Source organism: Pungitius pungitius, chromosome 8 (assembly GCF_949316345.1).
Source record: "Pungitius pungitius chromosome 8, fPunPun2.1, whole genome shotgun sequence".
Classification (NCBI taxonomy): Eukaryota; Metazoa; Chordata; class Actinopteri; order Perciformes; family Gasterosteidae; genus Pungitius; species Pungitius pungitius.
In genome coordinates, this window is record NC_084907.1 from 21,836,356 (window position 1) to 21,863,520 (window position 27,165).

Below are 27,165 nucleotides of genomic sequence, written 5' to 3' on the forward strand. Positions count from 1 at the left end.
ACGTGTTGGTAGTAAATTATTATTTTGCAGCTATAAAAACTGTGGTAGAAAATCTCATTTGATTGGGGGGTGTTTGAATTACACTAAATTTAGAAAATTTAAAAGGCACTTTTTAGAACAGCTACTCATTATCTTGGGGTTTGCCTGATTTGTTCCTCAATCATTGCCGCCTCCCATTGCCTCTTTGTGAAAATGTAAGACTCCGCCCTCATGGGCTGTCAAGGACTGACATTGTGCGTAGCCGTAACTCAAAGGACCTCGGGTACGTTCCAGACCGCATTTCAGCAGTATTAGTCGCTGTAGCACAGCGATAACCATTACGTTAAAGTTTATACTCTTATAGTGAAAATGAGGCATTATACTATTCCCATCAGCTACAGTTTTGAAAGCGTATTTAACAGTTTAATGTGCAAGACGTACACATATAATGCCGACTACCTGAATTTAGCGAAGCATTTGAAAACGTTAAATCAACTACATTAGCCGTTGACGAGTGTCTGGAACAGACCCTAAATTCACGCCCACTGTCACGTGACAAGGAAAAACAAACGCGCGGCACTTATTTACGTCGATAGGCGATGTTGTTTTTGTTTTGTACATATTACCGTTGTGAATATGGTTCATGTTTATATTTGATGCCATTTTGTGGGTTTTACCGTTCTGCGCTTAAGTGGTCTGGTGTAATATAATGCAAAGTAACACCAGAAAGCCAGATCCAGTCAGACCTCGACCAAGCAGTGTCAGTTTTGGTGGTGAAAGAAAACCGGTCCGCAAAGTTCATACGAGAAAGATCCCTTACAGAGTTGGATACTGCTGGAACAAAGGTGGAAGACTCAAGGAGCTGAGAATAAGGTGCTGAGACACTTGAATTACTGCATCGCCACTCTTATGTTACCATTGATAACGTAAACAAACGTTTTCAACTACTTCAGGCACTTGGCGAGAAAGTTCCTGAACATATGGATGCGGAACACTTTTGGCCGACTTCTTCCTCATGAAGCCAAGTAACAATGATCTACTTGAGATAGAAAATAATTTCTCTTCAAATGTCTGGGGCTACCTCACCATAAATGATCTAATCCAAGGAAATATTACATGTCGCAGGTGTCACTACAGCAGCGTGGTCTTGAGACGAGCCTTTGTAGGATGGAGAGACGAGTGGTGGACATCGAGGAGGGAGTGGAGCCTCACACTGCGGGCAGAGTGTCACCACAGGTACACAAACCCGCCCCCTAATCCAGTCAGCTGTTCACACAGCGTGGCTTGTGTCTGCTAATGGTGTGTTGTATGTTTCAGGTATTATCTGTACAACTTGGTTTTCCAAAACTGGCAAAGTTTTATGTCATTGCAAAAGGAAAAAAAGAGCAAAGTCCAAGCTGCTCAATCCTATGGTATGTTTTTTTTTTGCACACACCAAAGTATATCTATCCCCGGAGCCTTATGTCACAGACCGCTCTTTTGTATGATTATTTGCTCAATAGCTGACGGGCAACGCATGCGTCTGGTTTTGGAACGATGGAAGGTTTTCACAGAAATGAGAAGAATAAAGAATAGAATGCTTGAATCTGCCTTGAAGCACAGCAGACTTGCAACCCTACAGTAAGATGACTGTATTTACAAATAACAGTTATAATTCTCAGATATAATTGTCCGTTTCAATGCCATTGTGTTCATTTCACCCGTGCAGTTCAGCGTGGAGATTATGGCGAGCGCGGCTGCAGCAGCATCGGGACCTTCAAACTTTAGAGGATCAAGCACTGAAACAGAGGGCGCTCACTTTACAGAGCCGGGTAAAGACCTAATCAGCACTGCGCTGTCGACGCTATGTGTGATGACTGCAGACTCTCCTTCCTTTGCATTTTGTGTGACGTTTTTTGTGACTGTTCTTTTTTTTTTTTTTCGTCAAAGACTTGGCTTCATTGGAAAGAAATGCACACAGCTGCCTGTTGCCAGAAAAACAAAGAATCCAAAGCTGCACTTCACTTCATCCTCCTGCTGAAAAGAAGAACATTGCATCGTTGGAAAAGTTACGTGTCTTCCCAGCAAACCAAGAAAAAGTCACAAGGTTATTATGAATCATATTTCTTTGTTCATTTGATTTAAACCCCAAGTTCATCCATTCTATACTGCTTATATACCTCTGTTCTCATTTTTAAGCTTGATTACTGATCCTAATTTTCAGCCGTGGCAGAGCGCGCCCGCCATCTCCGCCTGGTGACGACGTGTTGGAGGAAGTGGAGCAGTGCGCTGCGTCGTAAGCGGCGCGAGGAGGACGGTTTGCAAGCCGCAGCGTATTTGGCCGCACGGATCACGCAGCGCAGAGCGCTGGAGCGCTGGAAAGCTCGTATCCTTAGCACAACTTAAGAAAAACACACATATCATTTTTAACCGAACAACGGCACCAAACTCAGTTTATTAAGGGGTAGTTTGAGCTTATAATGATCAGAGCAGTGGTTTGACTCTTGAACTTGTCAGTAGATGTTACGTTGTGCAGAGAAGAAGCTGAAAGAAACAGGATTGCAAGTCAGACTTATCATCGCCAACTGCTGGTAAGAGGAAGGGCAAATAAAGTATCTGCACATGAGTAGAGATCATAATTATTCAATGTATTGATCATTGCGTGTTCTTGCTGCAGCACGCCGGACTGCAGGGACTTCTTCTTCACGTCAGCAGGAGCAAAGCGCACCGACTGAACAGCAACATGGCTGTCCAACATTATCATCAAACCGTAACTAATGGGTGCTCCATCATGCTACTGCTACAGTGTCGGCTAACGTTTCTAAAAATATACCTTTTTGTTCTTCATAGATGACACGTAGCTATTGGAGGCTGTGGCAGGACCGTTTGGAGGAGGCTGAAGACGAGAGTTTTCGACCCTTAAACGATATAGCAACGACTAACCACAGGTGCTTTTATTTACATTCCGTATTCAGTCTTCGCTTTATGTTTCAGCATCTGGGCTACAAACGTGTGGTAGAAGTTTCATTTTGTTTGCATGACTTGGATATAAATTTGGATTTGTTGTTCCTTTAACAGCACGTCTTTGTTGAGCAGATGTTTTCGCCACTGGAGAGAGAATCAGAGAAAACAGAGACACATGAAGGTATATTTTAGAAATGGGAAAAATGTATATGCCCGTGATATGAACACGGAATATAAAAAGGGAATTAATGAGTGATGACACATTATCTTAACTCCTACATGTAGTTTAAAGTACAAACCTAAAAATATGCCGTCTTTCTGCAGGAATTGGAGCATCGTGCAGACGTTTGGTTTGCTGAAGGCCTGTTGCCGAAGTGCTTCACCCTGTGGGCCGAGGTTACTTCACAGCAAAGACGCTTTAAACAGATGAGACACAAGGCAGAGGTCTTCAACCGGTGAGTTAACCCTGCCATTTGTCCTGGTGTGATCGTGACCTACTTTCCATCCGTTGCCTCCACCCGATCTGTTTGCTCCCGTTGTGTTCAGGCAGCGCAGACACACCTGCGTGTTTTACACCTGATAAATCAAAAGTTTCTTTCTTTGTGCTAAGTTAGAAAATGTTGCCCTGTCCTGCTGAAGAATTCAAGTCAGAGACAGCCTGGCAGGATGGGGGTTCCTGTCTGGACTTGATTTAAGAGTCGGGACCCGCATGGACAAACAGAGGTTTCTCTGTGTGTATTGATAAGGGGATCGGTTTCTGTTCTGATTTAGGAATTAAGGTCAGCGGGTCAACTAGCAGCAGATGTGTAAGATAAGGCGGGAGGTTCACACCACACCCCAACCAACACTCAACCATTGTTCTTTGTTTACGTTAGGCAAGGTGGTCTGCACATTGGATGTGACCGGATCCTTAGAGGCGGGGGGAGAAGGTTCATCCCCTACGCCAGCTTAGGGCCAATAGAAATCTTTTCTTTGTCTTTTGGGTTATAAAACATGATGTTTTTGCTGAAGTTAGTTAGTTGTTCCTACAGCCTGCGTGCTGCCTGAACTGCTCCTGCCTTTGCAAATGCAGCGCTTATACTTGACCTGTGATCTGATGAATAAATCTACCAGAACGAGAGAAGTAGTTTGGCTGAATTCTTCCAGACGTCCCCATCCAGGCTTCCAATTTTTGAACACGAGCCTCTCTTTTGAAATTACTAACAATTTTGGTGACGTCCCGACGTGATTGGCTGACCTGGATGAAGATCGAGGGGGCATCCGTTTTCCGGAACAGGCAGAAGGCCGGCGGCGTGGTTCAGCGTTGACAACAAAGGAGCGCGCTACAGAATGGGTGAGCAGACGAGCCCCTTTTTGTTCTAAAGGAATGAAAAGTCTGCAATTGGACAAATCTAAAATAATTGTTGTCAACTGCAGAATACGTCTCTGTCCTATAAGACCACTAAATTTAAACTAAATTCCGAAATTTTCTGATGATCACATGTAAAGTATAAGCACATAATCACATTGAATTCAACATTAGGGAAAGTGAATGAGTGTCCACAGGGTAGGGAATTTAATTAAATATATACTCAGTAGAAATCCAGAGTTGAAGTTTGCGTCCCTCTGGTGATCGCAGTCCTACTTTCGCATGCAGTAGGTTTGGCGGTTCAGTGTAAGAGTAGGGACCTAGCGGGTAGGGATTTAGTTAATTAAATACAGGGTTTAAAAAGGAACGACGGTGCTCACTTGAGCTATCGAAGGTCGACCCTTAGTCATTAGAAATCCAGAGTTGAAGGTTGCGTCCCTCTGGTGACCGCAGTACTACGTATGCATGGACTAGTATTGGCGATTCAGTGTAAGAGTAGGGACTCAGCGGGTAGGGAACTTTAGGTAATTATATAGAGTTTAAAAAGGAATGACGGGGCTCACTTGAGTTCCCTGAGGTCGACTCTTAGTCGGTAGAAATCCAGAGTTGAAACGGTCCCTTTGGTGATTGCAGTTGCACGTATGTATGTCGTGGACTGGCAGTTTAGATCAGAGCAGGGTTTAAATTTATGTTAATCATTAGTCAGAAGAAAACCCAAGTTGAAAGGTACCTCTGGTCCTGCAGCCCCATTAGTGTGATATGGGGACTGGCAGGTTAGAATATTAGATGACGAAATAAGGACACAGGGAAAGATTTGTTATTTTTCATACTGGGAAATGTGTGGGTGGTTGGTGTAACTCCTGGTGTTTTACCGAACCTGGAAGCTGTGGATCAGGACTTGAAAAGGACTGAGAATCTGACAGTGAAAAGTGTTTGACCGGACTACACATCTGTGGGGATATGTATTAAAGGGTAAAAGGGAAAATCATAGTCAATAGTGGTGATACAAACATGAGAGAAATAAAACAATACAGGTGAACTGGTGTTATAAGCCTCAACAATCGAGCGCTGTATTCCTCTAATACAGTAGAAGCTTCTTGATTGGGTTCACAGTATTGGGCATTGTGTCCTTTCTCTGGTGTTCTAAAGCCATGTGTGAACAAATAAAATAACCTGTGAAACTGTGAGGAAAACAGAGGAAACCATAATGATATGGGATGGATGCAAAGTAGGCACTCTGGGTCTATTTAAGATCTATGAGAGATTTATGAAAAGAAAAAAATTTAAATTAAAAAAGGAAACATGTAACAGAAAATAAGTGGAGTGGGACGTAGAGATGCAGGAAGGCTGCAGCTGCGGAGCCCCTTATCATGATGAGACAGAGACTCAGCCAGCAGGGTGCTGCAGCCGGCTGCGGAGCCAGCACACACACAAGCACACGCAGTGCTAGGAGCTAAAGGGAGACAATGTGGAAAGAAGATCAATTCTTATAAAGTTGTGTGATTATTGATGCCGACAGAGTTTCACACAGGCAGTTAGAAAAGTTCAGTGCAAGAAGTGAATTAGATAGACGTAGCAAAAGAAAAAGATATAAAATAAAAATTGATTGTAATGGTTTAATGATTTTGTGTCATTTGGGGTTCACACAAATCAGTTAGTTTGACGAATCAGAATAAATTAATATGTTAACACCCCTTATGGGTGAGACACACACAAGCGTCGGTGCAGTTAGGGATTGTAGATCCAACAACAGGTTTACAAACAAAACAACAATTGGAGATATCAAAATTGTTTGGTTGTCCTGTTTTTTCAGAGTGAATAAAGTTGTTATAATGAAGCATGAATGACTACTATGTGAATGAGTTTCTAGGACTCCAAGCTATTACCCCAATGTTGATTTAACTATATGAGGTCAACAATAGGTTATTAAGAACTGTAACTAAATGTGGAAATGTGGTAGAACATTTCTGGGAGAAACAAGTTGAATATTTGAAAGACAGACCCCAGCCGGAGCCTGTCAATTAGAGTAATCTAAACACACCACAAGGTCACGGGATGGTCAGAAAAGGCCCCAACTCGTAGCTTGAGGAAAACAGCAATCAATCACCCGGTTCGGACAGAACAAGCATGAGACAGGGTGATGTTATCAAGGAAACTCGGCCAGATCAGAACCTGCATCAAAGTAATGATTTGAAACCTAAGAAGTGATGAGAAATGAGGAGAGTAGGTGTATATAGTGTCAGTCGTTTGGTATTAATGTTTGTAGTTTTAGTCTCCTACACTCAGAGATGAGCTGTAAATCGTTGAGTGCTGATATTGAGTGTATAGTGCACGATACACTTGATACAGTATCTTGATGATGGAAGCAAATGTCTGATCAAGGAATATTGATAGTAGCAGGACATAAAATATGGAAACTTTGTCACAGACTGTCGTCTTGTAATAGTTCAACAAGTAACAAGTATTACACACTGCATTTGACTGCTAAACATGAGAGATCTGTACTCTATCAGTGTTGAATGAATGAATGAGTGAATGTATTGGATCACAACTTGGACATGAGCTAAGTTGTGTTTGCAAGTAACAGATATGCCTTCGTTTGCTTTTGGGCCGAAAAGCAGTAAAAGTGGAGACACTCAGGCTGCTGTAGGATAGGAAGTCCTGACCAGATGGGTCTGCTGCAAACTGAATTTATCGTCTCTTAGTCCGATTGTTTATTTCACTGGTGGTTTGGGATTAACCTTCTGATACATTGTTTAAAACTGTGGGTTTTAGTGATTGATACAACTGCAGATGTCCATCCACTAGTGATAGTAGTTCACAAGTTTAGAGCAAATCGACTGTAATGATGGGGGCCATTGGATGGTTTATTTAGATAGAAGGAAAATAGGGAAGTAAGTAAGTGAAGAAGAGATTGAAGTTGAAAGGTTATGAGAGAAACACACAAGTGTTTGAGAGTATGACAGAGGGTAAAGTGGAAGTGTAAAGAAGGTTAGAGGAGGTTGAAGAGTTTTACAGCAATGAAAGAACTGAAGTTAATGCAGGAAGTGAAATCATTAGAGTTGTAGACATGCAGGAAGGAAGATATGCTAGAAGACACGTAATAGATCTTGTTGAAGGGTTTTATGGGAGTAACAAGGTCACAGCAGTCAGAAGATACGTGGGAGAAACGGTGGGGCCATTAAGGCTGGACAAAGAGATGCTGCTCACTTGGAGCAACTCAAGCAAATTCTTGAACCATACACACACACACACACACACACACACACACACACACACACACACACACACACACACACATACTGTTGAATGAAATGAATCTTAAATGTAAGTATTCTTCAGTGATGTGATTAAGTCTATGTAGTTTTCTTAAATATTAGGACATAAAGAGGATATTCTTTCCTTTTTAGTTTAGATGAATTGGCTCATCACTACTGTGATGTCAAAAGTTACAAAGTTACGTAAACAATTGGATTGTAGATGGGATTTTATAAACAGATTGATCAAATATATTCCAACTTTTAGACGGGTAACACACAACAGGTGCTGATCGTGTTTTAACAGGAAACCACGAATGCCCTGACCTACTTTCTTTTTAAGTGCAACACTTAAATCGAGGATTTAACGTAGAATGATTAGAAAAATAAAAATGAACATTTTTAAACAAACGTAGTAGAGCAAGAACGGAAATTTGTTTTGGGGATAAACACAAAATTTGAAATATTGCCTTAGAGGTCTTGAGGTTATTTGGATATTAGATTTAACTTCATATGGGCATATTTTTAACCATGTTTTAAATTGATACAGGCCTTAACAGGAGTGATGGAGATGCGTGTACAGTTTTGCTGTGCTACTTACTACAAAAGAGAGAAATATTGGGCATGGATTAATTGTGCAAAACACAATCCTCAAGTTTAAATGACCAGAATTTAATAAAATTACACAGATACGTTATGATACAATTTGAATATTAAAACTAAAGATCTTTAACCCTAACCCTTCTAGATTGATTGAATTGTGTTCAACAAAACAGTAGATGTTTTAACAAGTAAAGAGAGAAATTATACCAAGGCTTTAGATATCGGAGAGTAAGAACAAATTTGTCTTTGTGATGAATGTACAACATTGTTTCTTATCAGCCACAGTAAGCAGGACTAATGAACAAACTACAATTAAATACAAATTAAGAAAATGAGCTAATTGTAAGATAATTGGGTTGCGAAGCGCTGGCCAAGGATCAGACTTTAATATCCCAAGAAGGTGAACTGGGTGAGAGTGAGCACCTATTCAGCCTTTATCCAGATAACCCTCCCTTCTCCTAAAGCGCCGTCTACCAGCAACCAGACGCATACCCTCCTCCACAGGCTCTCTGTCCCTAACTTTATGCCTCGTACAAGCAGGACTACAGGACATGACGGGGGCCCCACTGTACGGTGCTACAGCCAACCGAGAAGACAGTGGGGACGGGCAACCGAGGCCGAGGTAAGATGAATGAGGGGCAGTTTAGACAAAGAAAATAATTGTTTCTGTTGTGGGCAGTCTGGAAATTGTTCCAGGGCATGCTCCTAATCACCTAAAGGCCAGAGGCCTCAGTCCAACACAGCTCGAGACCCTCATGATGTCCATCCACCACAAGCACCATACACACTATAATAGATGCCATAGTGGTGCCCAGATCCGATGGCTGATGGTAACCTGTTCCAGAACCCGAGGTTACTCTGACGATCAATGGAAGACATTACAGATGTATGCTGGACTCTGGTGCTATTCCACAGTGAACATGCCATCTGCCACCATCAAGGAATGCTGTGCCGGATTTTCGGGCCAATCAGAGGAGTGGCTGCTTTCTATCCACGCCCCACTCTGACAGCCAGCTGCTGCAAGCTGAAGTCCAGCAGACACAGACAGAGGCAGACGTCTGGTGGGAGAGAGTGGAAGACTAAGACCAACCTGATCTACATGAGACTGTTCACTGTTGGAGCTCCTGATTCAAGGTGTTACACCGGACTGAACATTGCACAATTAACTGTTTGTTGTCTCCTGAGAAGGACTATGATATCCTGTGGATTGCGGCTGGAGATTGAATGGACATCCAACGTCTGTGACATCTTTGTGGGGAAAACAAGGCGTAGCAGATGCGCTACGAGAGACGTTGGCTCCTCACATCACCTTGATCATCCAAAGCAGAAGAGAAGCTGAGAACATGGGGTCAATCGTTAAGGCAGGGGTTGATGCCACGGACTGGGAGCCCACTACAAATATTAAACTATTGCACACACATTTGAAGTAAACTCAAATCAGAGAAACACATGTGAAACCACATACTGACAATGGAAACACAACTCATGGTAGATTTCTTGACACATTTTGGACGAAAGGGGGAGCTTGATTGATGTGGGATTGATTCCAATTGCAACGGTGGTAATTGAATTGAAAAGGTTAAATGGAACGGTCCAAATTTACCGTCCTTAGTACCCCGTAAGGGATAATAAGCAGTAGGGATAGAAATAAATTGAAGGATTGCTGGATGCAGGCGTTTTGGAAAAGACGAGGTTCCCCTGGAATACCTTGATTAATTGGGTCCCTAGAACCAGAAGCTCGATTATCATACGGTGCACGATTTGAGTCTTAAGTTGTGGTGTCAACACACTATGACGCCCCAAATTCTATGTTTAACACTATGTTTAATGCAATAGGCTCTGATTAGAGATGTTTCACCAGCATCAACCTGGAAGATGTTTTTTCTGTGTCCTAACTGACAAATTGTAACTGTTTTATCTGGGTGTTTATGAAAAGAACAGATTTGTGGTTTCTGTTCTGTTTCAAAAGGGGGTGTGTAGAACAGATTAAAGAATAAAGATTTTGATGCAATATAGTGGCAAATTAGATAATATGGAAATATGGCACCCTACTTGTGTAAGGAACATAGCTAAAAAAACTAACTAAAACTAAAATAGACCAGTTAATAATGGAACACGAGACTGTTGTGCGTACATCACATGGGATAAAAGGCGTTTTTACAGTCGAATATGTTGACACTCTCCTTTTAAATAACTCTGCCCCAGATGGATCCTTTACTAGAGCATTAAATAGACTAAGAGCCATGTCCTTTAAATAAGCTGAACACTCTGGCATAGACAATCCCATTAATGATTGGTTAGGTCAACATTTTGGACAATGAAAGGGTTTGATAATGTCACTGTTTTGTACTATAGTATAGCATAGTAGCCTTCACCCTTTGTGGATACTAAATCCCTGTATCAGACAATTATGTCTTTAATGCATCACAACTGCAGTAGATGCTAAAATGCCCCTGCCATACAAGATGGTTTTGTTACATGAAAGGATCCAATTGTTAGGGCTGGAGGAGAATGGAGGAGATTGATATTGCAAGAACCGACTTCAATGGACCTGAAGAAGACACCCCGTTAGGGTCAACGTCCCTGAATAGATGATCTGCTAACTGTTGCACACATCATATATAGTGGATGCACGCACGTAGGTGGTGTGATAGTTTTTTGGGGCTAGGATGTATTTCTGTGTCTATTATATTCAGTTTAGATGTGGTATGGATTTCTTAGTATTTCTTGTGATGTATAGAAATTTCCACAACTGCTGCATACACCCTCTACACTGATATAGGTTCTATTGTTTTTTAATGTTTAGAAATTTCCACGACTGCTGCATTCACCCAATACCCACTGATATAGATTTTTAGCGTTTAGATTAGTCGTTTCTTTTGATTTTTTGGTTTACATAATGAATTATGTAAAAAGGGGGAATTGATAAATCAAAAGTTTCTTTCTTTGTGCTAAGTTAGAAAATGTTGCCCTGTCCTGCTGAAGAATTCAAGTCAGAGACAGCCTGGCAGGATGGGGGTTCCTGTCTGGACTTGATTTAAGAGTCGGGACCCGCATGGACAAACAGAGGTTTCTCTGTGTGTATTGATAAGGGGATCGGTTTCTGTTCTGATTTAGGAATTAAGGTCAGCGGGTCAACTAGCAGCAGATGTGTAAGATAAGGCGGGAGGTTCACACCACACCCCAACCAACACTCAACCATTGTTCTTTGTTTACGTTAGGCAAGGTGGTCTGCACATTGGATGTGACCGGATCCTTAGAGGCGGGGGGAGAAGGTTCATCCCCTACGCCAGCTTAGGGCCAATAGAAATCTTTTCTTTGTCTTTTGGGTTATAAAACATGATGTTTTTGCTGAAGTTAGTTAGTTGTTCCTACAGCCTGCGTGCTGCCTGAACTGCTCCTGCCTTTGCAAATGCAGCGCTTATACTTGACCTGTGATCTGATGAATAAATCTACCAGAACGAGAGAAGTAGTTTGGCTGAATTCTTCCAGACGTCCCCATCCAGGCTTCCAATTTTTGAACACGAGCCTCTCTTTTGAAATTACTAACACACCTGGCGGCGACGAGCAGAGGAACACAGGGAGCGGACGCTCTGCGAGCGCATGGTGCGTTCGGCTGTGAAAGGAAACGCAAACCCGCCGCACGGTGGCTCATTAAGAGCTCGGGTGCACGTCAGACACTGACCCGCTGTCTCGCTCCACCAGGCCATTCTGCACGAGGAGCGCTGCCGCCTGCGGGGAGCCTGGAGCCGCTGGAGGCGCCGGACGGAGCGGAGCATCAACGACCGGGAGAAACGCCAAGCCTCAGACCGCCTCTACCTTCACGGGCTTCTCCACAAGACGATGGCTCGGTGGAAGGACAACAGCTCCGAGATGAGGGACAGGTGACGAGCAGAAGTGTTTGAGCCCAGTGGGGTGACACCTGCTGTGTGTTTGCTAACAGGTATTTCTGAATCCTCTTGTCCGTGCGTCAGGAGAAACCGAGAGCTGCAGGCCTGTCGTCAGGGTGACCTGCGCTGCGTGAGGATAGCTGTTGATAAATGGAAAAAGGTAACGCCGTAGTGCTTGTTTCTTTTGGTTCAGTGTGCAAAGGGAGACAGAGAGTGACTTGTAGAAGAATTCTAGATCTACAGCTCCCGTGTTATTGAAATCCATTTGTAAATGAGATACACATTATCTGTGTGTGTGTGTTAATGGCTCTTGTTTGTTGGGTCAGTTTGTTCAGTGCCAGAGAATGAAGAAAGGCAAGCTGAAACAGATGCAGCGTTACCATGAAGTTAAACTCCTCAAGCACGCGTTTGTGGCCTGGAAGGTACGCGGGCATCTGGAATCACATGGTTTCTCCAGGTTGGCGTGTTAAAGATATCCTGCTGCTGCATTCACAGAAACACCTCTTGGTGATGCGTCAGATCTACGGTCACGTGGAGGAACTTTACTGGCAACATAAATGGACACTTCTCAGGTATTGAACGCAGTCTGCGCCAGTTTTTCCCTGCATGATTCACGCCAGCTTTGCCTCAACGATGTTTCCTCAGGAAGGTGCTGTGTGTTTGGAGGGAGAACGCTGCGCTGCAGACAGAACTCCGGCTCAAGGAGCAGCGGGCACAGAATCACTTTCAGCACATCCTTCGACTGAAGGTTATAAAGCACATGAAAACCTTTCCTAGCGATTCATTTGCGGGAACCTTTGCTTATTGCTGTTTTTGCACTAAATCTGTCAAGGTGTTTCTTGCTTGGAGAGAAGCAACAGTGGGTGCAGTTTCTAAGCGACACCAGCAGAGGGAGGCAGTCAACAAGGCTCAGAGGGCCATAAATCGAGGTAACAAGACTAAATTTATATTTATTTCTGGTTCAGATCATTTTTATATGGGAAGGTCATACATATATATATATATATATATACACACACCCACACAAGTGCATTTATACATTTGCATACGTGTAAATAAATGTAACTAAACTGTTCAGTTACCGGTTTATAGATTGATGTTTTCTGTGTTTAGTTCGCTTGCTGCAGTCTTTCAGACGATGGAAGGCGCAGAGCAGGAAGGCTCGGGGAGAGAGGATGCGCATGGAGAAGGCGAGGCAGCACCATGGCTCCAAACTCCTTTCGAAAGCAGTAAAAGCTTGGAAAGACCATCACAACCACATTCGAAAAAACAAGGTTGTGACTTATTAAAGTAAAGTTAGTAAAGCCACACTGTAAACTTCAAGTTTTAAATATATATAGATTTTTTTTTGACAGGTAATGAGGCGACAAGGGATCCTTTTACTGAGATTAAAGATGTATCAGATGTACTTTGACCAGTGGAAAATTAAGGTTTGTTTGTGTTTCCCACCCCAAACACTTCTTCACTAAACAATCACTGTACACCTCATGAAGAACTCAGTCATATTGTATGTATTGTGTAGCTTGACCAAAACTAGTGACTACAAGCCGGGATATCTCTGCCTTTACTCTTTTTTTCTTTTGAATTATCATTCATAGAATTTTACCTCCCATTTCCACTAACTTTAGTACCCAATAGCTTGCTTACCCCTTTTTAAAATAAACCCCCAAAGGTAGTATGATGTTGTTTCATACGGCTGCTCAGGAACCGGTTAGTATTGTCAGATCAATGCATGTGATTTGATGTCGTGCATTCGGGTTCCCTCCCTGCAAACAGCTGCAGCGCAGACGGAGAGAAGCTAAGCAGACGGAGCGAGCGCTCTGGCACTGGTCCCTCACTCTTCAGGCCAAGGTAACACTTGCCTGCACAGGTGTCTCACACTGCCGCATTGACAGCCCAGTTGTCAAATCGGTGCTCGCAGTGCCTCAACATTGTTCTCTTTTTTTTTTTACTTGCCTGCAGGTGTTGCGTGGATGGATGCTGCAGGTCACAGAGCAGCGGAGGAAACAAGAGCAGGCGGCCCGAGCGGCTCAGGTCTACAGAGACCAGCTGCTGAGGGAGGGCGTGACGCGCATCCTCACGTATGCTGCTCACATGAGCGATCTCACCACCAGCCTGACGCAGCACAGCCAAGAGCAGGTTCGTTCACTCTGTGTCACTTCAGAGGTCAAACGTGAGTCCGTTTCATCAAGTCTGCCTGTGTTCCGCAGAGGTCTCGGCGTCTCCACGGGGTGGTGAAGCGCTGCGCCATGCGGTGGAAGAAGCGGGCGCTGTGCAAACCCAAAAGAGAGCAGGAAGTCAAAGGTCAATCACCCAGAAAGAGCGTGACCTTCTGTTTGGCCTCATGTGGATCGAAGAGCGTTCCCCCGTCTGACCCCGAGGAGCAGGAAGCTGAAGATGGAGTCCAGAGCGAGCTGTGAGCGGGAGCCCCCCCTCAAAAATGTGAATCCGTGCTCTGCACTCGGAATCAGTCTCAAAGTCAACCATGTTTGTCTTTTTTATTTATTTCTCATAGACAACTCAGCCGCGCGCCTCGGCGTCAGCCCCGACGCTGCGAGGAACTGTTTGAGCCTCGAGTGAAAATAAAGTAAAAAGAAGAAAAATAAGTCTCCTCATTAAAAAAAAAAAAAAAAAACACTAAACATGTATTTGACGTTATCGGAAAGAACTAACAAAGGCTTTTCCTTCATGTGTCCCAGCACCCAAAGTCAAACGACCCGCTGTGGCGCTGAAGCGGCTCCGAAGGCCCCGCTGGTCCGTGGTCCTTCGCAGGGAGACCGCCGTACAGCGACAGCCGGCCTCCGGCCTCCATCCACGCGCCACGGCGCCTTCGCACCCAGCCCGTCTCCCTCTGAACCGAACACGTCCGCCGTGGGCTCTCCTCGGGAAAGCCAAGACGCTCTTTTACCACCTTCCGCTTTCATGACCTCTGTGACCGACGATGTGGTAAACGTCCCCCTGTTTGAACGTGTTCAAAGCGAAATGAAGGGACTCGCCTGGTTAAAACGTCTGAGCTTTTGTTTTTTCTCAAGATGGGGAAGACGCACAGCTCGTATTTTGGAGAAGCTCCTCATCCGTTCGTCCCTCCGTTTGAACAACGATCTTCAGTGGATTCAGGTACGATGCCTCCAGGTGTTCACTGTAATAAATATACAGACATCAGCAATAACGTTTTGTTTTGGGGCTCAAGGTGTTCGTCAGCGAGCCAGATCCAGTAGAGGAAGTGCAGAAGATGCAACTTCAGCGCTGACCGGAGAGCTGCTCAGAATTCAGCTGGACATGGTGACCTACCAACAGGACAGGAAGCAGCTCCGGTAGCAGATCTGTGACAAAGGTTTCTTCATCCCTCTCAGGTCCTCGAACCTAGTTCACACTGCGTGTGTGTGTGTGTGTGTGTGTGTGTGTGTGTGTGTGTGTGTGTGTGTGTGTGTGTGTGTGTGTGTGTGTGTGTGTGTGTGTGTGTGTGTGTGTGTGTGTGTGTGTGTGTGTGTACTCAGGGCATGGCAAAGACTACAGGAGGTGTTACAAAGCTGGCTGCAGACCAGTGGAAAGGAAGAAGAAATAGAAAAAAATGCTGTGTGTCAAGAGTTGAAAGAGGTAAGAAGATCATTCTGTTGCTGCTCTCTGCATAACTTTGATACTTAGATGCATTTTTACTCTTTAGAGATGATCGTGAGGAAAGTCATTTTGAGGCGACGTCGCAAATCACTCGTGCTCATTGCTTCAATGATTCATGTTCCGTATGAACGATGAATCATCTGTAAAAAAACAAACATCGGAGGTCACATGACATCACGGACACTCAAAATGCTGCTGCTGGTGACACGGCGGATGTTTTTGATGTTGACAGCTGGAGGAGCGCATCGACGGCCTGTCGGCTGAACTGGCTGAACGGAAACCAGCAATGTTGCTTCATGCAAAGAGGATCCAGCTGATACAGAAAACAGAGGAGATGGAAACTGATTGTTCTGTATTCACTGCTTAGATGACAAAATGTTCAACTGCTTTTTAAGATTTTAGAATAAACATTTATACTCTTAAAAAAATCTAGATGTTGCTGTTTATTCCTGTTGAATGCCATTTGCACCCTCAATGCACTTTCATCAAATTTGAGAAAATCCAAAAACATTGCAACGCTCCTTAAAGCCGCTTTCACTGCGAAGGTTGCACCTAAAACCTGTGCACCCATTGGATAGGGGTCGTTCTGTTGACAGATGGTGCTAAATATTTCCATATGTGTGGAAAAAAATCACTCAATTGTTTTCAGAGGAGCTGCCGTTGCACAATAGGCTTCGTATTCATCCGTTAAGCAGGACTTTCATGGATTTTGGACTGACAGCTGTCTCTGCAGACAACAGACGAACCGATTTAAAGGAATCTTTGATTCACAGCCAGGCAGAATGCGAGGACTACGTGCCATTTTGCTTTTTTTCATCTTTTTCTGCTGCATCCGGGGTGAGTTATGTACTAGTTTGTTACCTTCATGGTCACGTTGTTAAACATCCAGAATATTTCTATTTTTTGTAGATCGAGGGCAAGTTTGCTGCTTTACGTGTGGAGCTTTGTGTGCTTGTTATTCAAGATGTCCAAATAATTTAATGAATGAATTCATAGAGAAATGCATAACAATATCTGTTACTCTCACCAAATAATGCACAATTGTCTGATCTTCTGATTAACTTGTGTGGGCTCTTTGGACTACTCCTGTCATGTTAGCTAAGAAGATGCGGTGGTGCACAGTGTCGGATCCAGAACAAAAGAAGTGTGCAGAACTCGCCAAAGCTCTGGTGGCTGTGCTGCCGCCAGCCGCAGTGGCCGCGTTCGCCCGACTCTCGTGCATACGGGCGTCCAGCACCACCGACTGCATCGACAGGATCAGGGTGAGCCGCCTCCCGCCCTCATCATTTTACTCCCCGGTTGCATTTGAACAGAGAGGTGTGCGAGGGACAAGCGGGTCACTGTAGCAGGTAACGATCACATGAAGTGGTGGGAATTACAGGTTAGTTTTCAGGTTGGAGATAAATTGGAGGAATGTTGCAACATTTTAATGAGGCCAGTTAAAAATAAGACTTTAAGCTCGAGTTGTACTGGATTTCTGAAGCCAATACCAATATTTGAGTTTGCAAAAATTAAAAAGTAAATGGGGTTTGATAATGCTGCCTAATGGACGTTTGATGTACCCAAAAGAATCTGTATTGGTTTGTCTCTTCATGATGTGGACGTGTCTTACTGAGTTAGTGAGCTTTTCCTCATGTCCTCAAGAGTTTCACTTAAACTCTTTGTGTTTATCTGTTGCTGAAGGCAAACCGTGCTGATGTAGTGACGTTGGATGCAGGAGAAGTGTATTCGGCTGTGAAGCAGTTTGGCCTCGTCACCATCGCCAAAGAGATTTACAGTGATGGTGGGTTTACATCGGACGCTCCTCTTTTCAGCACCAGTGTCCCAATCCGTAAGTGTGTGTGTGTGTGTGTGTGTCCTACAGGAGGCTGCATCCTGTCGGTGGCTGTGGTGAGAAACCGCAGTTTGGACATCCGCTCCCTGAAGGGCCTGAGGAGCTGTCACAGTGGGGTCCGATGGACGGCTGGATGGAGCCTTCCCCTCGGCTTCCTGCTGTCCCGCAACTACCTGAGCTGGTCAAAGGAGCAGCCACTCAGTCACGGTGATGCGATTTTAATGAGCCGCCAGTGAGAACAATGTTGGAAGTTTCTTTCTTTGCCTCTTTTCTATTCTATTCCATTTTTTACCGGGTTTCTACTCGTCCCCTGACTCGTTTTTCTGCACCCGACCAGATGTCGGTTCCTTTTTCAGTGCCAGCTGTGTTCCCGGAGCTGCTGCCGTCGCACCGGCTCTGTGCTCGCTGTGCCAAGGCCACAAGTCCTACATTCGGCAGAAGAATTTCCACTGCGAGACGTCCCACAGCGAGCCCTTCTACAACAGCCAAGGGGCCCTCAGGTCGGCCAAAGCTCTCGACTCTACGTCCCAGCAGTGCTGTGCAGTGGGTTTTAAACATGTGCAGCATTTAAATGCGGCTCCTCTCTTGCTTTTGTCTTACAGGTGTCTCAGGAGCGGTGCGGGAGATGTCGCCTTCGTGGACCATTTAGCTCTTGAAAGTGTTGAAGGTAAGCTATTTTGTAACAGACCTCTACAGTGTCTTAACATGTAGAAGCTGATGTTTTTAAGATTTGAACCACATCACTGTAACGTTTTAAGTATCTAGTCCAGATTTTATGAGCAAATGCTTCATGTTGCTCTCTTTAAAAAAAAAAAAAATGTATTTCCTACTACGTTCTGTATATTAAAAGGACATTATAATGACCCTCTCTGGCTAGGCCTCTCCCTCGGATGCCGGGGGGGAGGGGGGGGGGGGGGCAGCGTCAGGTTTTCAGGGTTATTAGGATCACTTGGTCCGGTTTAAAGTGGTGTCATTCAGCCTCTCTCTCTCTCTCTCTCTCCCTCTGTTTGTCATTGTTACTTTCAGTTAATCATTACATGTTATGATGTGAAAACAGAGGAAAATAAGTGTCATTTTCAGCTGTGACGGGGACACAGTGGGAGTGTAAATGGAAACCTAAATATTGACAATTGAGGATCACTATGTCCTGTTTGTAAAATACATTTTACATCCACAGTTCGGTAGAAAACGGCGGCTTGATGATAGCTTCACAACGTCCTGGTGTCTCTTCTCATATTGTCTCTGCTCTCAGGCAGTGACAGAGATGAGTTCAGGCTGCTTTGCACAGATGGCACCCAGGCTCCTCTCGGCCGATACAGAAACTGTAATCTGGGACGGGGTCCAGGAGGCGGCACGGTCACCAGATTTAACTTTCGCAAGATGGCCCGCAAATTTCTGGTAACGGTACAGGTAATTATTTTTGTTTCATGGGGTTTCCCCTTCGCCAAGGACATACCACAGGCTTTGCTTTCGGACAGAATGTCCTTAAAGGCCTCTTTTGTTGGTGCTTAGACGTTGTTCGGCCAACAAGGGAGAGAGAGGCGCCGCTTCCAACTCTTCAACTCCTCTTCTTTTGGAGAACACGACCTCCTCTTCAAAGACGTGACGGATAAACTCGCCGTGGTGCCGGACGGCGTGGATGTCAGTCAGGTGCTGGGGCTGGATTATGTGGCCCTCCTCAAAGGTCTTGGACACGAAGGTGATTGTATCCACATTGTTCATTTTTTTTATGTCAAGAACGGACTTCTCTTGTGAGCCCATCGAGCTTGTGTGTGTGTGTGTGTGTGTGTGTGTGTGTGTGTGTGTGTGTGTGTGTGTGTGTGTGTGTGTGTGTGTGTGTGTGTGTGTGTGTGTGTGTGTGTGTGTGTGTGTGTGTGTGTGTGTGTGTGTGTGTGTGTGTGTGTGCAGGGAGCTCGCTGGAGGACAGTGTGGTGCGGTGGTGCTGTATCAGCCATGCAGAGCAGAAGAAGTGTGAGCAGTGGGCTCTCAGTATTAAGTCCGACCCACTGGTGTGTGTGGCGGCCGTCTCAATGCGCGACTGTATCGAGAAAATTAAGGCGAGTCATTCAAGTAGCGCGAAATGCACGAGATTGGGATGTTATGGTTCAAGAAGACCCGAAAATCATGCAATATGCAACTTCCTTTCTGCAGAGGGACGAGGTGGACGCCGTCTCGCTGGATGCGACTCACTCTTTTATTGCAGGAAAGTGTGGTCTTGTCCCTGTGGTAACAGAATATTACGGTGAGGCTGCTTACACACAGGCTTCTGCCAAATAGGAGCCTTTTTATTCTCATATATCCCTAGTTGACGTCATTATCCCTCAAACACTTTGTTTAGTATAACATTGATATATTCTTTATTGCAAACAGCTTAGTTGTTGATGATTTGTTTTAAGACATTCATGAGGTAAAATGTATTTGCTGGTTTCAGCTGCTCAATTAAGTTGTTTTACTTTATTACTAGTGTGAATTTTCTATAGCTATTTGAAGACCTGAGGAAATAGGATCCTTATTCTGTTTAATTTTGCTACCAAAATGTTATTTATGCATTATTTTCTTTTTACATTACATCACATGTAATTTATTTAGATTTATGAAAATAGTAGTAGAATATTAAGAATAATAATTCGCAATTCTCACAACAGAACTTTAAACGGAGAAGCCGTGACTAGGATGGTAAAATGATAACACAATAACCAACAAAATAGAAATGGTGATGTGTGCATACATGAAATTATCATTAAACGATCTGCACGCCTGTCCTTCACTGATGAAGACATTGATCTGTTCCCTCTGCCTCTCAGGAGGAACGTGTGTGCCTGCTGAGGGATCGACCCACTTAGCGACAGGCCGTACGGCAACACAGCGGACAAACAACTGGCAATAATCCTAAAACGTTTGATTCATACGGCACCTTTCACACATTAACCTTGGTATCTGGCCACGTCTCTCTTCAGCGTTGCCCTCGGTGGTGGGCGTGGCGCTGGCAAAGCGCTCCAACAGAAACGTGTTCATGGGGAACCTCGGAGGCCGCCGCTGCTGCCTGGGTCACATGTACAGCCCCGCAGGCTGGCTGCTGCCCTCCAGACACGCGTTAAGCCTGCAGCATAACCGCAGCACCCCCTGTGGTCCAGACCAAGGTACCCCCTCCCCCCCCCCCCCCCCGACCCCACGATGTGTCAATCAAAGCGATACGTACCAACCAGGAAGAGGCTCCGAACTAAAGAAACCAATAAAAGAAACATGAACGGACTGAAAACCTAAATAATCATAAAGAGACGAGTGCCACATAAAATAAGTAGAAAGCGTCTCACAGGGAAAATATAAAAAGGTCCAAAACAACTAAAAAGACATAGAAATGAGCTACAAGGGACACAAAATAATAATATATTATTAATATTAATATTCTATTAAACCAAAATGTAACGTTATCATTTAAATAGCTTTGTTTTACGTCCTCTCTGTGTGCTGTGACCTCTTGACCTTCACACATTCTGCTTTTGGTATTTTAAAATATAACATGACTCACAAACAGACGGAGGTGGAGCTGCAGTTTGTCACCTCTCGTTCTCCTCAGTGTACAAAGACGTGTTTTGGAAAGGCTGCCTTCCTGGCTCTCAGGGGACTCTGTGTAAAGTGTGTCTGGGAGGCACCGGGGAGGCTGCCGCCAAACGCTGTGCCGACAACCACAATGAGCGTTACTACGGCAACATGGGCGCATTACGGTAGGTGCTTACCTGAACAAAAGCGTTCTGTTGGTGACCAATCGATGGTGTGGAGCATCCAGTTTTTTTTTAGTTTTTTTATAACGTTTTTGTGGTAAGCAGCCGTCAGGACAGTTTGGGATTCATTGATCCCGATGACTCTTGACCCTGAATCCTCCGCTCATTGTTCCTAGGTGTCTGGTTGGAGATCCCAGTGGTAAAAGCTACGGCGACGTGGCCTTCCTCGAGCAACACAACCTCCTCGCAAACATCTTGAGTGAGATAATCCGGGTTACCTTTCATTCCACGACCAAACCCACACCGATGCGATGGTGTTCATTAGGTGGCGGTTGCAGGTTTGAGCTCCACGGGTTGGGCCGACGGTTGGACGCCATCAGACTACGAGCTGCTGTGTGCCGATGGTCGTCGGGCTCCGCTGTCGGAGTGGGAGAGATGTAACCTCGGAGCGATCCCACCAAACACCGTCATGACACGACCGGTGCTCACGGCACGAGTGTACGACTTCCTCATGAAGTCCCAGGTCCGCTTATGTGAACGGGTTTTCGTTTATTAAAGGGATGACTTTCAGATTAGGTTGTCTGTTTGGACCGTATGCAAACTATCAACCCTTAAAGTTGCATTTTGGACAGGTTTATTTGTCACAGTTTAACTTTGTTTTTGTTTATTTGTATATTTCTCAGACTCGTATCCCAGAATCTTAGATTATCTAAACACAAGTGGCCCTACAAGATATTTTCATTAATTATAATAAGATTGGTATGATTGCAATATGATTTGAATCTGAAATGAAGTGTTTTCTTACCCATCTACTCTTACTATGTATTCAAACCTTTTAGGAAACCTTTGCAGCCAACCCAAACACAGAGTTCAAGCTCTTTGAGTCTCAGCAATATGGAGAAAGTGATCTGCTGTTCAAAGATGCAACTCAGTGTTTGGTACACACGAGCCACATGGACTACCGCTCCATCCTCGGGGAGGAGTTTTACCTTCAAGCAGAAACGGCCTTCAACTGCACACACTCTGGTACGACTGCAATCACATGGAGCTGCTCCATGGGCAAACTTATGATCAAACTACTGCGCACGGATGTTGAAAATTCTAATGTCTGCATGTATTTTTCTTTTAACAGATATCTTGGAGTTTTGCAATCAGGACGTGTGCAGCATATTTTAATGGACAGTTACTTTTCTATTCTCTACTTCAGTGGTTGAACCCTTTGTCCACGATGTCTGCAAACCTTCAACTGCATTCTTCTTCAGTCTTTATCCCTATTAATACATGTTAATGTATTAATAGTTACATGTTTTAAAAAAATGTGTCTAGATGTTCATTAGTCTTGACGGAGCTCTGAAACAGAATGTCAGTGTACAGAATCTTTGGTTTGAGGAGAGAAATCTAAACTCTACAGAAACAGGACATTTTGTATGTTTTACATTATGACACCATGTATTTAATCAAATCAAATTGATGCACACCATATTCTGTATAAGTTGTCTGTATTTACTGTTAATTAAAGTAATATAGGTTTAGGAGGATTTTGATTGCCTCTCAACATCTTGACCGGGAGATTACAGCTTCCAACTAACAATGCCGACAATCATTGTTTCCCTGAAGGGGCACTTTAACGTAAGTGATGCTCATGGTTTGCATCCTCAGCTGTGAGTGCATTGGAGAGCTGACCAGGGAGTACACTGACCTGCACAAACATGCATAGACTGCACTGGCGTGTGTTCAATCTCTGGTTCGTAGAAATCACTGCTATATATACACTTCAGAGGAAATAGTTCTTTGGTACCATAAATGTTGGGACTTATTTAAATGCAGCTCCTTTTAATGCAGGACTAGACTTTATCATCAAGAATGGAATGGATTTGGTGTGACTTCAAAGTGTAGATGGATGTAAACAAAGGGATTTGTTAAGGAATTCACAAAGAAAAGCAAATTAAACTGAACACTATGGAAACCTGGAGCTTAAATTCATCAATTTCATCTCCCACGCTTCACTGTGTTTGGTGTTACATTAAACGTTGTATTTCCGGTTTCTGTGACCAAAGTTCCCACCTTGTATCGGCCTGTCGGTGTTTGTCATGTTATTCAACCGGGGCCTTGAGGCTGCTGCACACACGTAACGTTAAAAACGTCAGACGGCAGCCACAGACACGGAGAAGGTAAGTTTAAAGTAAAGTAACGCTACCTCACTGATGTGGTAATACAAGTTGTGTTTGGCTGTGAGTCGCTGTGGCTTCTTGGCACTCGTCTTTAAATGATCACACGGATAGAGCGAGGCTCGTCACGAACAACAACGCAGTGAAAGTTTGCTTTAACCGCTTAAGCGTTTTCGTCTGGAGGAACATTGTCCAAATAGGACATCCCAGAATGGTTTAATGCAAAACCGTAAAGGTATCAAAACGCAATTCTAATTTGTTTATTATTCAACATTTATTGAAAATTGAAATAAAAATGTTACAATTGTATTCGTCACACCTAGAGGGAATTTAGTATGATCTCTATTTATATATCTCAACTATCTATGTATCCGTCCAGAAAGAGCGCCACCAGCCCAACGGTACGTGGTAGTGGCGGAAAACGGTACTGCATCTGATTTACGTCGTAATCACGTGCTTACCAATTCCATTCGGCGTGACGTTGAAAAAAATAACAATCTAATGGCTCCTATTTCCTGTTGACAAAATAAAACAAACATTACCACTTTGGCTATGACACATGTGATTTAGTCAGAGGCCCAGTTCAACCGTACAGTTTGTGGAGAGTCAAATATGTTGAAATTTATAATATGTCATCTGAGATGACCTTGTCTTTTTATTTTTTTAAATGTACAGTAAAATCTGAAGAAATGGACATAGCAGTCCTGAGAACAAGATCTCAGTGGAATATTTAGCCAATCAATAAAGGACCTTTTTGCAGATCAGAGATTATTATTCCATATTATTGGTATAGTTGAACTATAGTGTTAATTGAATTTAAATTCAGTTGACACTATAGTAGTGCAACTACAACTAGAATATTGCAATACAGTTGAATTTCATGCAATGTACAAATTAACGTTGTTTTTTCACATATTGCATGAAGTCGACTACAGCTCATGTGGCCGCAGACGTTATTTGCGTTCATCGATTTGTTTTATCCATAGATGAGATTGCCACGGCGGCTCCTCACACCGCCTCCGGCCGCTGTGCGAGGGGCATCCTCGGGCCCCGCGGTGAGCGTCGTCCCGGCCTGCAGCGCCGCGGACAGACGCTCCCTGGAGCGGCTGCAGGACTTTGTGTCCCGAGCGAGTCGCCTGTTTGTCCTCAGCGGCGCTGGACTGTCCACCGAGTCCGGGATCCCCGACTATCGCTCGGAGGGCGTCGGGCTTTACGCGCGCACCGACAGGCGACCCATGCAGCACGCAGAGTTCGTGCGCAGCGCAAAGTCCCGTCAGCGCTACTGGGCCCGAAACTTTGTCGGGTGGCCGCAGTTCTCCTCCCGCCGGCCGAACTCCGCCCACGAGGCCCTGCGGCAGTGGGAGCAGAGCGGCAAGCTGCACTGGCTGGTGACGCAGAACGTGGATGCTCTTCATTCAAAGGCGGGACACCAAAGGCTGACGGAGCTCCACGGCTGTGCCCACAGGTGGGAAAACACCTGTTGCGTTAATCGAATGTGTTCTTTTTTTGGTCCAGGATTCGTGGAAAAGGACACTTGTATGTTTTTGTCAATTTTTCAAGTTATCCGTGTTTGTGTGCTCTCAGGGTGCTGTGTCTTGGCTGTGGGGACATCTCGGCAAGGACGGCGCTGCAGACGCGATTTGTAGCGCTAAACCCGGACTGGAGAGCTCAGACGGGCGAGGTGGCGCCGGATGGCGATGTCTTCATAGAGGACGAGCAGGTCCTCAATTTCAGGGTTCCCTCGTGCGAGAACTGTGGAGGGGTACTGAAGCCCGAGGTCACGTTTTTCGGAGACACCGTGAACAAAGGGACGGTTCAGTTGGTGCACGACCGCCTGGGGGAGTCGGACGCGGTGCTGGTGGTGGGGTCGTCGTTGCAGGTAGGTTAAACAAAGTGCACGCATCACTTTAGTCGAGAAGAACTCCTAGTTCACAACATGCATCTTCTGAACTTACACACGCTTGTCACCCTGTTATTCACAAGGTTTATTCAGGATACAGGTTCTTACTGGCGGCTGGGGATCGCAAAATGTCAGTGGCCATCGTGAACATTGGGTCGACGAGGGCCGACCACCTGGCTGAGCTGAAAGTGAGCGGACGCTGTGGCGAAGTGCTGTCAGTCATCCGACCTGTCTGACCGCCATGGGCATGCTGTTGATTATCAACATTAAGTCGGTCAAAACTACCTCAGATTCAAACTGGTGAGCGAGCTAATCAACCTCCGGGTGAATGTCTGGACCGGGCAATTTTTTCAAGCAACATAAAAGTAGCCAGAAATACTCTCTGCCGAAAAAAATGGATCATCTTCTTGGTCCAACACACAGCCACACATGTGCTCAATGACTAATGCATTGAACCCTGGCGCTTTGGGCATCATAGAATATGTGCATCATGCAGCACGCGTGGTCCGCTGTGTGAAGGCCCACAGTTGAAAGCTTAAGGCTGCGAAATGACATTGAGGACGAAGCCCAGCAGTTTGTCTTCTCGGGCTTTTGTGTACAAATGCTGCAGTTAAATAAAGGAGCTAAAGGCAACAATGTACTGTATGTAAATATTGGTTATGCAGTGTTTGTAAAACTAAACTTTAAGAAGGTTCTGTAAGTGCAAAAAAGCTAAAAATCTTGCTGCCGGTAAGACAGGGAGGTTAATTTGACGGTTTTAGAAATAAATGAACATAATTTAAAATACACTAATCAACTGGTTTTAAAGGGTGTGATTTAATCTGTGGTATCCTGGCATTATTTTGTTTTTCTATAACTGTGCTGGTGTGAACATTTTAAACAGCCATCAGAATGGATGTTTTCTCAACATGTTAATCTAACATGAGGCTTTAAAATACAACCCAATGTTTTACCTTAGACTAAATGTATTATCAATGCTATAACTAATTTGTTTTATGAATGTAGTCAAAGAATCACAGCATTCAATAAATGCTTGTTAGAGGAGAAAGTGTACAACATTCAACCCTTTATTTTAATGTCAGCATCACAAACAGACGGAGGGCAGAGTTACTGTGGATTGACCAAATGTAAGATCCTTTAGGACATCTTGCAGTTTAAATCTCTCTTTTAAAGTAAGCCTCCAGTGTTCCAGGTTGGACTGCAGCGCTTTAAACAGGTCAGCCGGGAAGCTGAAGGAGTACAGACAACATTTGTGATCCCCAGATTCTGCCTGCCATGTTGCTGAAGCCGTAGTTACTACCAGGGGAGTCATTGACAGACAGTTTTCAAAGCTCTTGGTCTGATCAAACCAGTAAGTGACAGGAAAACCCAACAAAAAACCAAACAATGTGCACAGGTTCCACCCGTGGGACTTCTCTCCGACACAATGAGGTTTCTCAGCTGCCGTAAGTTCAAGCCCGCTCAGGAGGAGCAGTAGATCTTGTGTCACGTTCTTTGTGTCTCCTCTGAGCGAGTCAGCAATGGTGGGCTTCTCCAGCGTGTGGCAGACATCAATAACAGCCACGTTGTTCAAATTAAACTGGCGTTCTGCGTTTGGTTGGACTGCAAGTGCGTTAACAATAAGACTGTTTCCATTCAAATCCAGCGTGAGAAGTGATTTAGACACAAGCTGGGAAGACTGCAAAGAGCTCAAATACTGCTGCACCTCATCTGCCCCGGCTCCGTTGCTATCGTACAATAAAGCCGGTTTCAGTCCCAAATCAACAGCTGAGACCTGGGCGGCCAAATCCAGACTCTGAGAGACGGAGAGAGATTTTCTACCAACAGACAAACATTTACGAGCTGCGGCAACAAAGAGCTCTTGCCTCGACATAGCTGGAGAAATTTTTTTTAAAAATCACCA

At 44.4% G+C, this 27,165-nt stretch overlaps 4 protein-coding genes across 6 annotated transcripts; 3 read left to right on the forward strand and 1 right to left on the reverse strand.

The window, feature by feature from the left end:
• The first annotated feature begins 212 nt into the window (after positions 1-212).
• Positions 213-16,054, forward strand: sfi1 (SFI1 centrin binding protein). Its single transcript, XM_062563884.1, is given in 32 exon segments — positions 213-852; positions 933-1,004; positions 1,105-1,215; positions 1,297-1,391; positions 1,482-1,599; positions 1,688-1,790; positions 1,909-2,065; positions 2,183-2,344; positions 2,479-2,549; positions 2,636-2,728; positions 2,809-2,906; positions 3,037-3,103; positions 3,247-3,377; positions 3,469-3,512; positions 11,699-11,736; positions 11,836-12,014; positions 12,105-12,180; positions 12,347-12,442; positions 12,516-12,592; positions 12,666-12,768; positions 12,853-12,949; positions 13,134-13,294; positions 13,376-13,450; positions 13,797-13,871; positions 13,983-14,159; positions 14,231-14,436; positions 14,536-14,607; positions 14,720-14,966; positions 15,053-15,137; positions 15,211-15,334; positions 15,518-15,617; positions 15,871-16,054. Coding segments are annotated over 32 exon segments (3,609 nt in total). The 5' UTR covers positions 213-688; the 3' UTR covers positions 16,006-16,054.
• Positions 16,055-16,173: 119 nt separating this feature from the next.
• On the forward strand, positions 16,174-23,190 carry sxph (saxiphilin). Of its 2 annotated transcripts, none has more exons than XM_062563847.1 (17): positions 16,174-16,475; positions 16,737-16,900; positions 17,322-17,421; positions 17,503-17,679; positions 17,810-17,972; positions 18,075-18,139; positions 18,725-18,882; positions 18,985-19,171; positions 19,381-19,529; positions 19,624-19,714; positions 20,277-20,324; positions 20,430-20,612; positions 21,050-21,197; positions 21,371-21,453; positions 21,533-21,692; positions 22,034-22,220; positions 22,327-23,190. In XM_062563847.1, the coding sequence occupies exons 1-17, from the start codon at positions 16,421-16,423 to the stop codon at positions 22,480-22,482; spliced, it is 2,274 nt and encodes a 757-aa protein (XP_062419831.1). In that variant the 5' UTR covers positions 16,174-16,420; the 3' UTR covers positions 22,483-23,190. The 2 variants fall into 2 exon arrangements, with proteins under 2 accessions (XP_062419831.1, XP_037345966.2); XM_037490069.2 differs by having other exon boundaries at positions 16,175-16,475; positions 21,533-21,717; positions 22,327-23,182.
• A 39-nt stretch (positions 23,191-23,229) lies between these two features.
• sirt4 (sirtuin 4) lies at positions 23,230-26,054 on the forward strand. 2 transcript variants are annotated; one of them, XM_037490077.2, is made up of 4 exons: positions 23,230-23,365; positions 24,349-24,827; positions 24,947-25,241; positions 25,346-26,054. In XM_037490077.2, the coding sequence occupies exons 2-4, from the start codon at positions 24,349-24,351 to the stop codon at positions 25,496-25,498; spliced, it is 927 nt and encodes a 308-aa protein (XP_037345974.1). In that variant the 5' UTR covers positions 23,230-23,365; the 3' UTR covers positions 25,499-26,054. The 2 variants fall into 2 exon arrangements, with proteins under 2 accessions (XP_037345974.1, XP_037345975.1); XM_037490078.2 differs by lacking the exon at positions 23,230-23,365 and adding an exon at positions 23,373-23,597.
• Positions 26,055-26,314: 260 nt separating this feature from the next.
• c8h1orf74 (chromosome 8 C1orf74 homolog) lies at positions 26,315-27,135 on the reverse strand. Its single transcript, XM_062563849.1, has one exon. The coding sequence runs from the start codon at positions 27,133-27,135 to the stop codon at positions 26,347-26,349; it is 789 nt and encodes a 262-aa protein (XP_062419833.1). The 3' UTR covers positions 26,315-26,346.
• Positions 27,136-27,165: the final 30 nt, after the last annotated feature.